General features: G+C 37.5%; 1 protein-coding gene across 7 annotated transcripts in view; it reads left to right on the top strand.

Annotated features, from left to right (window-relative positions):
• USPL1 (ubiquitin specific peptidase like 1) overlaps nt 1–14,094 on the top strand; it is a 34,503-nt gene that overhangs the window by 14,346 nt on the left and 6,063 nt on the right. For 6 of the 7 annotated variants that reach the window (XM_045069648.1, XM_045069650.1, XM_045069651.1 and 3 more), the window contains 3 exons: nt 1,598–1,711; nt 7,203–7,332; nt 10,509–10,634. In XM_045069648.1, the coding sequence (XP_044925583.1) occupies nt 1,598–1,711; nt 7,203–7,332; nt 10,509–10,634 (370 nt within the window). Of the gene's footprint in view, nt 1–408; nt 455–1,597; nt 1,712–7,202; nt 7,333–10,508; nt 10,635–14,094 lie in introns of all 7 variants that reach the window. The other variant, XM_045069654.1, reaches the window with a different exon arrangement.

The following is a 14,094-nucleotide window of genomic DNA, read 5'->3' on the forward strand; positions in this document are numbered from 1 at the left end:
CAGAGAGGCAGGCAGAGAGAGAGAGGAGGAAGCAGGCTCCCTGCTGAGCAGAGAGCCCGATGCGGGACTTGATCCCAGGACCCTGAGATCACGACCCGAGCCGAAGGCAGCGGCTTAACCCACTGAGCCATCCAGGCGCCCCAGAAATACTGTTTTAACTTGAATTTCTTTGAGATTGAATTTTTTGCAAATTTTAAATTCTTTTTTTTTTAAAGCATTTTTGTTTTTGCCTTTTCTTCACTGTATTCTTGTACTCTGTAATTATAGGAACCCAATACTGAGTTAGGTGACAGTTCAGTTGATGATTACAGAAGAATATATTTCATGTTCAAATTTTGACTTGAATGTTGAATTAATTTTAATTATATTTTTTATAAAGCATAGCCATTTTATTTTATTTTTTAATAGAACCATAATTGAAATTGAAATGTTTCAGCAGTTCATATGTTACTCAGTAAGTGTACTCTTAATTCTCTTTATTTCACCCATATTACATATTCTATCATACTAATTTTTAAATAATTATATTTTTTATAATGTGGTTGTAATTGCATTTAGTAAGTTGACTTTTAATTTTAAGTTTTTTTTTTTTTCTTGGCGTAGTTAAAGAAAAATTCTGGTTATTGCTTCATATTACAGGAGAATCCAGATATTTTCATAGTAAAACATATCAGCAGTATGATCAGGCTATATGAATTATTTGTAAGAGATTTTGGTGAAATCTTTTGTAGCTTAAGAATAACTAGAGTCATGGGGCGCCTGGGTGGCTCAGTGGGTTAAGCCGTTGCCTTTGGCTCAGGTCATGGTCTCGAGGTCCTGGTATGGAGCCCGGCAGTGGGCTCTTTGCTCAGCAGGGAGACTGCTTCCTCCTCTCTCTCTGCCTGTCTCTCTGCCTATTTGTGATCTCTATCAAACAAATAAGTAAAATCTTTAAAAAAAAAAAAAAAAAAGAGAGAATTACTAGAGTAAGATACATATGGGGGCTGGTTTTCTGATATAATAATTCTATTTTGAGGACTTTAATCCTAAAGAAATGAAGAAAAACATGGATGGGTATGTGTCCAAAAGATATTTGTCATGATAGTATTTATAAGAGTGAAAAAAGAAACAACTTAATTATCCAGCACTAGGAGAATTGTTAGTAAAACTCTGATTCAGGTGGAGTGTAGTAACTAGCCTGCCAAGTTTTTAATGAAGCAAATTCATGTGAAGTAATAGAAGTAATAGAAATAAATGAGTAGATGTTGTCTCTAGTAAATCACATGTAAAGACATAGCTTCAGCTGTTTCAGAGAATGTCTGAAAGCATTGCTCTCTTGCTAGGCCTGTGATTATTTGGATGAGAAAGGCTTTTACTGAGCTTTAGTCAAGCACAGTGATACTGGCTCCTGCAGTTGGGACTGATGATACTGGGCTGAGGGACTATTAGGGCAATGGATGGTATAGCACAGAGAGAGGAGTAAGAATTAAGGAAATTTTGTGGTTTTCATTTTGTCTCTGCTAAATTTTTTGACTGATTAACTTTCATTCTTGCTAATGTCTTAATTTTCTGTGGAAAGACAGATTGATAAGAAATTGATAATCTATTTCATTTTTAGATGGAGATTGTAAAAAACTTACTTCAGAAATACTTGCAAAGATAGAGTCCTGTCTGAATGAAGTCAGAGATGAAATTTTCATTAGGCTTCAGCCTCAGCTTAGATGCACATTAGGTAAGTAATTTGTATAATTTAACTGTATTACTCATCTGCCATAAAGAAATACTTACATCATAAGAAAATACCGTACTGTTTTATTAGTTTGGGTGATTAGATTCTTGGGAGAGAGAATCTGTGTAGTTTCATTTAGGAGCTTACCACTGGTTAAATCATTGGTGGACAGGGTTGTCGTTTCTATATAAACAGACAGTCTCATTTATATCCTTGAAAGTGGATGCATTTCTTGGAAGCAGGTGGATACGTGGGTGGACACCATGGGTTGTGTTTCCAGTGCTTTCCCCCTGTAGACTAATCAGTGTTGTCAACCTTGACTGGGCATTACAAAGCACCTAGGGAGTTGAAAAGTGCATGGGGTCCATTAAATAAGAATCTCAGGGATGGAGTCAGGTATTAGCAATTTTTAGAAGCCCTTGTGTGATTCTTAAGGATGAATAGGTTGAGAATCTCTGATCAAGGCCAACCATAGTAATTAGACTTCCCTTGCTGGTGATTGGTTTAGGAATAGACATACGGCACAATATTCATTGGTAAAAAACAAGGAGAAATATACTGATGACCTTTTGGGAAAGCTTGCTTACTTTTAAAAAGGGCAGAAGAATGAAACCTGTTTTTTCTCTGTGATTTGGCTTTTGGCCTCAGAGCAGAGTAGAGCTAGGGCACTAGAGTCCTGAGGCTTTTGAAATTTTTTCAGTGTTGGAAAAAAGAGTCACTGATGATTTTTTTTTTAAATGAGTAGTGTCTTTTTGTTTTATTTCTCTTTACTGTTGTATTGACTCTTCTTTTGTTTTGTTTTTTTTTAAGATTTTTATTTATTTATTTATTTGACACAGAGAGAGCGATCACAAGTAGGCAGAGAGGCAGGCAGAGGGAGTGGGGGAAGCAGGCTCCCAGCGGAGTAGAGACCCTGATGTAGGGCTCAATCCCAGGACCCTGAGATCATGACCTGAGCTGAAGGCAGAGGCTTAACCCACTGAGCCACCCAGGTGCCCCTTGACTCTACTGTTAATACCGTGTCATAGTAGGGGCGCCTGGGTGGCTCAGTGGGTTGAGCCTCTACCTTTGGCTCAGGTCATGGTCTCAGGGTCCTGGGATAGAGCCCTGCATGGGGCTTTCTGCTCAGCAGGGGGCCTGCTCCCCACCCCCCCACCCCTCTGCCTCTCTGCCTACTTGTGATCTCTGTCTGTCAAATAAATAAATAAAATCTTAAAAAAAAAAATACCGTGTTGTAGTAAAGAATATATAATACCTCTACTAAATATATTACCCATATTGAATTACATAAAATATCAATGCCTTCTAATTTTTTTCTTAGAAGATTTATTTCATCAGACTCAGATGTGTATCTGGAAGCAGCGTCTTTTTTGTGTGGTAGTATCTTTGTCCCACCATGCTGTTCCCTGCTTTTATTTGTTTTCCATGAACTCCTACATACATGTTTATTCTGTTCTTAAAATAATAAACGGATTTTCCATATGCCAGATCTTTGGTATTGTCTCCTTTAGGTCTAAAGGACTGTTCTCATTTATTATCATCAGGTAGGATCTCAGATGGGATGAATATTCTTTTTTTTCCTTTTTAACAAAGTGTAATTTCTGTAATAGTAAAACCCTTTTTAAGTGTATGCAGTATATAACCATAACTGCAGTCAAGATAGAGAACAGTTCTGTCACCCTGAAAGTTTTCTTCAGGCTCCTTCAGCCCCTATTCTTAATCCAGACCTCTGATCTGTTGGGTGGATACTCATTTCAGAGGAGCCTTTTCTGTAAGATAACCAGGGTATAGATTGAGGGGCTCCCATGGTGCATTTTGCAGGTGTCCTTTCCCTCCTAGAATGGCCTGAGATATTTTATTCAGGGTCCCTGCTCCAGTTTCCATTTGAATTAAAGAGTGGTTTCTCCCCAGTCTGAATCAGTACTCCTCTTAGCCCTGATAATTATTTTGAAACAAGGTTGTATCTTGTTCCACTGCTGTCTTAGGCCATGTTTTCTATGTAACAGACAAGGAATTTTTAAATTACTTTTTTGTGCAGTCATAGCAGTTGGGCAAGCATACAGCTCTTCTAATATAATGGAATTCCTCTCTCATTTGTGTTTATACTACTCATTCAACAGTAATGGGTGCTGTGTTGGAGCTTAGTATCTTAGTAGTGAAATCTGATCTTTGCTTTGGAAAGCATTTTAAAATCCTACAACATACGTGTCTTTATTCTGAATGTTAATGTGTACTTTCAGGTACTAAAGAAAGAAACAGAATCTGTACTGACCCTGAGTGTTGGTTAAATTTTTAAGATCAGTCATTGTATCATTTTGATTATTGTTTTTTAAAAAATTCATTATAAACTCTCCTTTCTGTTCACCTTCCCTGCAGTTTAAGAAATAGAATATTACAAATAAACCTGAAGCCCCCTTTGTACTCTAATTTAGTTTTTCCTTACCTCCCCGCAAAGGTAACTGCTCTCTTCAATTTAATTTTTTTCTTTTTCTCTAATTTTTTAAAAGAAAAAGCTCATATTGTGGTTTGTACTAGTTTATGTAATTTTAAAGAGTGATTTAGTTTTTGAGATATGTGTATACAGACCAGTAGAACAGAATAGAGTCCAGATGAAAACCCTCACCTTTTGCTTACGTCATACTGTGTGACAAGGGTGATGATGCAGATAAGGGGGGGATAAGAAAGGCTGTCTAGTAAATGATGCTGGGACAGTTGTTTCCTGAGACAGGAGAAATTGGATCCCTATTTGACACTGTAATCAGAAGTAACTTCAGCCTATTAGATAGACCTAAACATGGAAAAGCAGAATTAATAGAACTTAGGGAAACAATATGGGTGAATATTTTAATACTCAGTGGGGAAGAATTTCTTAAATAAGGTCTATAAAATAGTGGTGGATACAATGACATTGAAGTTTGAAACCTCCGGGCAAAGAAAGAACAAAGAAATAATATCCTGGATATATTGTGAAGAATTCTGTACATCAGTTTAGAAAAAGGACAGTCTCATAGAAAAGTGGCCAGAAAACATTAATGAACAATTATCAGAAGAGAAAACTTGACTAGACAGCAAAGAGCTGCTGAAGGATTTGTATTATGGCAAATTATGTCATTTTAGGGAAATATGCAAACTAGATAGTTGGATAGGTGTTGGGGTGAAGAAAACTGGAGACAAATCAATTTCTATTGGTATTATATGATCTCTAGTGAATGGTTTATGCTTAATACCCATAAAATTTGTAAACAAAGGAAAAATAATTAAGATCAATTAAGAGCTATATAAATTCCCTAAATATGATCGGTATGCATATAATTTAACAGTGTAATCTTCTTTGATATATTTTCTTTCATTCACTGAGAACTTTTTGTGTTTTTAGACCTGAAGATTCTGTGTTGTCATTATGAAGTATAAATTACCTACTTTTCGATTAATATTCAGTCACAATAGAGTACGATTTAAGTGCTAGTAACTGTTACAAACTCCTGCTGTACTATGCGCTGTTTATGTGTGTGGTGATGCTATGTGTGTTCCTGTTTAGAAGACTGATTTGTTTTTATTTCTGTTTATAAAATATGGATTATTTTGATTTTTATTTTTGTACAAAGGTAGTGGTGGGACTGTACCACAAAGGTGACTGTTAAAATAGCCTTTGTAACTACTGGTATTTATAGAGCATGCTTAGACAGAAACGCCTCCTGCTCTGCTGTTGGGTCTTGCCAGCGTGGCTCCTCCTGGCCTCTTTCCAGGCTACTGTTGCTCCAGGCTAGGGGGAGAACTGGACCATGGAAGTGAGACTCTCCCAGGTTAGGTAGGGGAGGGAAGGACTCTGATTCTTTCTAGGGCTGAATCTTAGCATCTCAGCTCCTCTAAGAACGGGAAGGTGAGAAACCAATTTAAGAATAAGTGTAAGAGGGGAATGTAAATCCTCCTGTTTAATTTGCCTGTTGATCTAAAAACTGGAAGACTGGATTCACTATTCAGTTTTTATTTTAACGACACTGGAATCAGATCTTCTCTAATCTTAAAGTCATTGAAGTTTAATTTTAATTGTTGTTTTGTTTTGTTTTAGAGATTTATTTATTTGTGGGGGGGGAAGGGAGAGCACGAGGGTCTCAGGTAGACTCCCCGCTGAGCTCAGAGCCCAGTGAGGGGCTGTCTTACACCCTGAAATCACGACCTGAACCGAAATCAAGAGTGAAGGCCACCCAGGCATCCCTAATTTAATTGTTAAAAGATGAGACTGAAGATTCTACAAAGAGTGGTAGATGAGGAGTAGGGAGATTTGAGGCTGGCCCTTTAAACCCTGTGTGTCATGTCATCTCCACACATAGAACAAGAGAGTTGGACCAGAAACGGCTTTTCTTTTTTGGTTTTTTTAAGATTTTATTTATTTATCTGACAGAGATCACAAGCAGGCAGAGAGAGAGAGGAGGAAGCAGGCTCCCTGCCGAGCAGAGAGCCCTATGTGGGGCTCGATCCCAGGACCCTGAGATCAAGACCCAAGCCGAAGTCAGTGGCTCGACCCAGTGAGCCACCCAGACGCCCCCAGAAATGGCTTTTTAATGGTTTTGGTTTTGTCCACCTCTGACATTATTAATATATCCAGTGTTAAACTGGATATATTATTTTTAGTATTTGTGGTGAACTGTATATATATATTCTTACTTTGTTTTATAGTACTTTATTACAATTTTTATTAACCATATTATAATTTTGTTTTATATCCTAGGGCTATTATAGTTCTGAGGATTTTTTTTTTTTCCTAGAGAAAAGCTAAAAAAGATCTGAGGAGATAGTATGGGTCTTTTGTCCTTAAAACATTTTCATAAGTGGGGCGCCTGGGTGGCTCAGTGGGTTAAGCCGCTGCCTTCGGCTCAGGTCATGATCTCAGGGTCCTGGGATCGAGTCCCACATCGGGCTCTCTGCTCAGCAGGGAGCCTGTTTCCTCCTCTCTCTCTCTCTGCCTGCCTCTCTGCCTACTTGTGATCTCTCTCTGTCAAATAAATAAATAAAATCTTAAAAAAAAAAAAAACATTTTCATAAGTGTACACCAAGAAAAAGGAGAGACAGGGACTGAAGTGATAATTAAATCTTTATGATGGACATTTTTAGAAAAATGCTTTAAAAACTTCCCTAGCCTGGGTGGCTCAGTTAGTTAAGTGTGTGACTCTTGATTTCAGCTCAGGTCATGATCTCAGGGTTGTGAGATCAAGCTCAGCATCAGTCTCTGTGCTGAGCCCAGGAGTTGGCTTGCAATCCTCTCTTTCTCCCTCTCCCTGTGCCCCTTGCCTCTGTTCTCAGGCACTCTCCCTCTCTCGAAAAAAAAAAAATTCTTAAAAACTTCCCCTTGTCCAACTGTAAATAACTTATTTTTCATATACTCATATTTTCACATATATTTGTACTGTGAACATAGGTGAGAAAAGAGAACAGTAATTTTGGTTCACTTTTTTCAGTTAATGATGAGTAATAATTTTCCTTTTTCTTTTTGAAGGTGATACGGAAAGCCCCGTGTTTGCACTTCCCCTGCTCTTAAAAACGGAACCCGTCATTGAAAAGCTCTTCATGTATTCTTTCTCTTGGAACTTTGAATGTTCACAGTGTGGACACAAGTATCAAAATAGGTTAGTTTTTCTCTTTTTTAAAAATGGACATACTTTACTGAAAATGGTTCCAAATAATAAAATTTGAATAAAACTTGCTTCCATTTATAACACTGCTCTCTCCCCTAGAAGAATAAAAATCCATGGTTTGCTGGATTATTAATTAGTAGGAGTTTTCTTAAGAAGTTCTTCAGTGGAAGGGGGAGACAAGTGTGAAGAGTAATCTATTCCCCTCACAGCTCCCCCTCTGGACTCCCTGCTGCATAAGAATACTTCTTAGAATTCCTTGAAATGATAGTGTTTCGTTTGTTCCTCTGTTAGCAACTAGGGTTTTTGTTAGTTATGTTTTTAAGCATCATGGAAACTAATTTGAGGCTCTCAGAGCCTTACAGCAGTTTTGAGAAGGAACCTAGGCTCTCCCATTCGTCCATGAAACACCAGCCACCACCAGAATCCTCTTGCATACGAGCTCTCTCAGCCTGCTATCTTATTTCCTGATGCCCTTGGGTGAGGATTACAGGGATCATGAGTGATACACTTTATCATTTTATGCCCTGAGATTGGGACTTGGGAACAACTACGGAGAAGAAACCAGCAGCGGATTTCTTTTGCTTCCTTATTCTGACCACATAACAGAGAGCGTAGATTGCAGAAGAGGACTCAGGGAAAGCTTCCAACACTCAGAGAAAGTTGCTGGCTGGCAGTTAAAAAGATTACCAAACTGGTTCTGCTGGTCATTTATTCAAATTACTATACTAGAAATCAGTCCTTTGCTCTTTTCTTACCTACTAGCAAATTAGAAAATTTAAATAAAAATGTGAGAGAAAACTATTGCTTAGATATTCATTATTTAAATTGAGATTATTTTTGGTATGTAGTGGTAAATCAAGGAGAGTCAAGTCTGAGAGGATGTTCCAGGGAATACAACAGAACCCAGAATTTTTTTTTTTTTTTAACATCAGTTAACTCAAAAGTATTACAGCAGAGTAAGGATAACCATTTCAGTCTCATCTAGGACTTAAAAATAATTTTCTGTGAGTATAAGGATGAGTATTTCCTGGCCTTCTATCACTGATTTATATAAATTAATCTGATTTTTCCTCATTTGACACATGTGGAAAGTGAACCTTGAAAGGTGTTAAATAGGTAGGCAGGGCCCTAGGTGACACAATACTAAGTGACAAAATTCAGGCTTAGGTTTCCTGTCTTCAGACTTTCCTACTCACTGTGGTATACTCCTTAATCACCACCTGGATTTTAAATAATATAAACGAACTTGATGATTAAAATCGGCTTAATTAAAGCTTTTCCAAAATCCACATCTGAGTTGTTGGGCTTTTCATTGAGTATATTTTATGTGCCAGGAACTCAATAGAAATCCTGGCCAAATTCAGACTAGTTAGTTAGGGAGATAACATATAAACACATAATTGAGGGCCAGTGACTTAGTAATTATTTTTGATCTGTTGGATGCATTAAGTTACTTTGAATGCAGAATGTTAAGTGCATTTTGGAGGAGTATATAAAAAACTGACGATTCATGGGAAAGAAGCCCTGGCATTTAGGGTTGCTTTTTTTTTTTTTTTTTTTTAATTGCTTTGTTCTAAAAATAAATAGAGGAAAAGCTAAAATGAAGTGACATTTCATTAAATATATCTTAGTATATATATCATAGTTGAAAACATTTACACTAAATCTGATGGGGGAATATCCAGCAAACTCATGGTTTTGTGCTGCTGTTTTTAGGGCCAGTTTAAGATCTTTTACTTGATTTACAGCATACATTTTGGAGGCAGTTTAAAAATATGGTATTTGGAGTCAGACTCCCATTCTCAGGTCTGTCATTTATCATCTGATACGCTCTCTGTATTTCACTTTCCTCATCTGTAAAATGGGGAGAGGAATGGTACCTGCCACTTAAGGTTGTTTGGGAGACGAGTGCTTAGCACAGCGCCCCACTTTTGCACATGGTAAGTGCTCAGAAGTGTTCACTGTCATGTGGAGCCTTAACGTTTATTTGCTGAGACAGACTCCTTTCTGTAGACTAAAATACAGGAGCCTTTACTCAGCAGTCATCTGTGAGAATCAAGAATTTAGTAGAGGGGCACCTGGGTGGCTCAGTAGGTTAAAGCCTCTGCCTTCTGCTCGGGTCATGATCCCAGGGTCCTGGGATCGAGCCCCGAATCGGGCTCTGAGCTCAGCGGGGAGCCTGCTTCCCTTCCTCTCTCTCTGCCTGCCTCTCTCCCTACTTGTGATCTCTATCTGTCAAATCAATCAATCAATAAATAAAATCTTTAAAAAAAAATTTAGTAGAAATAAGTCATTCAATTTTAGTGATAACTTTCTGTCATTTTGCTTTTAGAATGTTAGCTTCCCTGAGAATTGGTATATTTGTAACAGCCTATGCTTATTTCACTTATGATTGAACAGTATTTGTTATTGTTTATTTAAAAAGCCAGTGCCTTTTAGGTAATTAATTGCTCTTTTAAAGGTATTTTTATCGAGGTGAATCCAGTTGAGATACAGTGTACCACTTTAAATACCATCTTTTTAGGTGCCTCTTGCTGTCAGGTATTTTGGCTAAAGAGCAAATTTATAACTTTTGTAACCTGTAAAAACAAAATTATTTCACCACTGGTATTCTGATTTTTTAAGATCAAGAGAATTGAGGTGTATGGATTCCTGATTGTATATTTGGAAATGCCTTTTTTTTTTGTTTTGGTTGTCAATATGGATAGCTGGATTGTGAATTTTGTAAGTAAGGGTGAGCTCTTAATAAATTTGGAAACAGTGGTTCTCAGCTGGGGTAATTTCGCACCTCCTGGGACATTTAGCAGTGTTTGGAGCTAATGGTTGCTATACTTGGAGCAGCTAGTGGGTAGAAGCCAGGGATGATGCTGGACATCTCAGAACACAGGAGAAATGCCTCACGGCCAAGAATTACCCAGTGCAAAATGTCAGTGGCATTGCTCTTGAGAAATCCTGCTTTGAACATTCTCTTCATCTCAGAACTGAAAGAATAGTATGTAAGTATGGTGGAGAGTCCTCACAGAGAGCTTTACTATGGTTTGGAAAGAACATTAGCATACTAATTTATTACATGGTGGGGATAGGAAAATATGAATAAACAAAGCAAGGTTTAGGCATTTGTTTAAAGTGAAGTAAATGAATTTAAGTTACGTCTTCTTTTTTTGCAGACATATGAAGAATCTGGTCACTTTTACAAATGTCATCCCTGAGTGGCACCCACTTAATGCTGCCCATTTTGGTCCATGTAACATTTGCAGCAATAAGTCACAGATCAGAAAAATGGTATTGGAAAAGTGAGTTAAAATTGCCTTACTCTTTTTAGAACAAAATGAAGGTGAATTTAATGTGTAGAATTGCAAGTGATGTCTACAACCTACTTCTCAGAAGTTTGAGTTAAATAACATAGTTACAGATTACAAAAATGCCTTGCTATCAAGAACTCTGGCCAGTAAGCAAACTGTCCAGACAAAATACCCCTGAAGAGCTCTCTTACGGTGATTGTCTGACCCCACTCTCCTGGTGCCTTTCCTTCGTTTGCCTTCTTTCTCCCTTTAAGGATCCTAATCTTCAGTCTTGCTCTCCTCTGCCAACTGCCTGGAGTCTCTAGAATTCTTAGATTACCTTAAATCTGATTTCAAAAACTAAGATGACTCAGCAGTGAACCACAGGCTCATCTGTCTGAATTCCCATCTTCTCCCAGAACTCGAGCTGCTAATTCTTTATTCTCTTGTAAGCCTTCTCTGCCTTTGAGCAGATGTGTTTTTACTATATTTTGCCAGCTCTTCTGTTTGTTTTCAATGGGACCACTGGTTGGAATTACCTTGTTCTAAAATTGCTACCAGAAGCCCCATACTTCAAACGCAGAGGTCGGTTCCTCCTACCTCCTCTCCGTTAATCATCTACTTCACACCTTTAAGGGACTATGTACTTTGACATTTCAGAAAAATGCTTATTCTACCTTTATATAGTCTTCTCCTTTTATAGTAATTGAGGACTAGGGTTCTGACACCAACACCTGGGCCCCGTTTCTGTGTAACCTCTCCCTGTCCTCCTTCCTGTAGGATTACATTTTTTGTTAAATCAGTACTCACTGTTTATTTTTATGAACATACATATATTCCCTCTATAGCTAAGCAGTATATATGGTTATGTTTCATTTCTTCTATAACTTCATTTTTCATGGAATTACTAATTTCCTTTTGTTTTCATTTGCCTTGTTTATGTATTTTTTTTTTTTTTTTCAAGATTTTATTTATTTATTTGACAGAGATCACAAGTAGGCAGAGGCAGGCAGAGAGGGAGAAGGGGAAGCAGGGTCCCCACTGAGCAGAGAGCCTGACGAGGGGCTCCATCCCAGGACCCCGGGATCATGACCTGAGCCGAAGGCAGAGGCCTTAACTCACTGAGCCACCCAGGCACCCCGTTTATGTATTTTTTTTAAATTTTTATTTATTTATTTGACAGCACAAGCAGGCAGAGTAGCAGGGAGAGGGAGAAGCAGGCTTCCTGCTGAGTAAGAAGCCTAACATGGGGCTCTATCCCGGGACCCTAGGATCATGACCTGAGCCAATGGCAGTTGCTTGACCTACTGAGCCACCCAGGTGCCCCTTTGTCTATTTTTTCCAAGTTCTTCAGACACTCATCAATAAATTTTTCAAGCACTTAAATGTTTCGCAATTTTTTAATCCTCGTCTCCCCCCCCCCCCCATCACCCTTTTTTTTCTAGAAACCTTTCTTCTGCCACCTTCCATCCTTCTGCTCTAGTGTTCCAGTTTATACTGGTTCCTCTCTGCGTCTGGTGCATGGGGTGCTCTTTATACACTCTTTCTGTTCCTATCCAGTTTTTAGCTCAGGGCCTTACCCCCACATTCTTCAACATCGGTCACCTATCAGTATTGCATCTTCTGGAGGTTCTGTGGGGTGGGTAAATTGTTCTCATCAGTATACCCACTCCATAGCTCTCATATCATCACTTTCCCTAGTCTACTAAGCTACCACTTTACCATTTCCTTTTTGCCTTCAAAATATTTGTTGCCATCCTGTACTGGACAGTTGGGCTGCTTGAGGCTTCCTGGCTTATGTAATTTAATCTAACAGTTATACCTGCTTTTTCTCAAGGGCCAGCATTCAGGATAAATTTAGACTGCTATTTTGTTTGATGTGTTATTTGGTTGCATTGCAAAGTACAAGTTTTAATTACACAAATATGTTGTTTTACTTATATGAAACACTCGTGCTCTGATCTGGCAGTGTATCCATTAGATGTAAGTGTTTCACTGTGAAATGTGTTTAGAGTTCTAATGGGTCAGTTTGGAAACAGAATTGATAGTTTGGATATTTACTATATTGAAAAGAGGTTCTGTGGGGGGTTTGCATAGTATGTAAAATTTCCCTTACATTTTAAATGACAAGGTCTTTTTAAAGTTCTCTGTAGTTTTTTACTTTGAAATTCATAGTCTTGATTTGTTGATGTCTAATGGAATTTAGAAACAAATTTAATATAGTCTTTAAGGTTAACTTAAAAGTAATTAGGTCCATCATGATATCATGCATAATTCAACTTTCAGCATTCTAAAAACTAATAGTATTTATAAGTTCCCTGAACACCTTGTCTCAGGCAGTACTCATCTCTAATACATTTCCATTAGAAAAAGTCCATTGGTAAATGAATGAGATCTATCAGATTCGGGTCTGCTACTTTAAATTATTTAGGAATTATACTCAGAGCATGGTAACATGAGGCACCAACTTAGAATCTGATTTAATTTTACTTCACAGACTCTTAAGATGAACCTCATTACTGCCATGATCACCTCTAGGAGTCTGGTCATACACTATTCCTGGATTGTCATTTGAGAAGTTTATTTATATAAACTTTTTTTTTAAAAAAAACATTGTTAATAGTAATTTTTTTTTAAACAACTGTAAAGGTTAGGAGAGGGTAGGAGGAAAAATTAGATGTTTCTAATCTGTACTTACAGGCCTCTTAAAGTGTCATCATTAAGTATTAATGATTTTGACACTTTCTTCCAAGCAGATGAACTAAATCCTCTCCTACAAAAGGTTGGATGGAATATTGATACATAAAATAGTTAAAATTGTATTTGTTAATTAAATCTTTATTGTGTGGCAGAAAATGATTTATTATTTTATGAGATCCTTGAACTTACCTCCAAAGAATACAGTTACAAATCTTTGTTGAACAGTTGAATTTCTCTGAAGTATTTTGTTTTTAATTAATATGAACAGTTCTAATTATTTTAATTACATCTGATTTTACTCATATATTTCATCTTTTGTCATAGAATCTGAAATAGGAAATCGTTCAGTGATGTAATTAGATCTAAAATATAATGAGGTTTAAAAATTATATTTGCAGATTCTTTTGCCTAAAGCCTACATTATTACAGTTCAGAAATACATATATGCACATTGTTAAATTTGCATTTTCTAAAATACGAGTTACTACTTTACATTAGTTGGGATAAAAATAAAACACACATCCTCCAGGCCATTTGCACAAGACTTGGGCTCCTTTTTGTGGGACAGGGATTTGGTGTTTCCCTGCTGTCTGTGGGTAGCAGGGCAGTTGGCACAGTTCCCCTGCTGCTTTCTCTAGTTCTGTTTTCTCTCTTTTCCTAAGGGTAGATCCATATCCATATAATAGGAGGAGTTTAACCTAAAAGTTGGGGAGGTAAATGCAAATGGAGCTTGGCTTGAAATCTCTTGTGACTCTCACTCCAGTTCTATTAA

This window comes from Mustela putorius, unplaced genomic scaffold (genome assembly GCF_011764305.1).
Source record: "Mustela putorius furo isolate JIRA1106 unplaced genomic scaffold, ASM1176430v1.1 tig00003942_pilon_pilon_pilon, whole genome shotgun sequence".
NCBI lineage: Eukaryota > Metazoa > Chordata > Mammalia > Carnivora > Mustelidae > Mustela > Mustela putorius.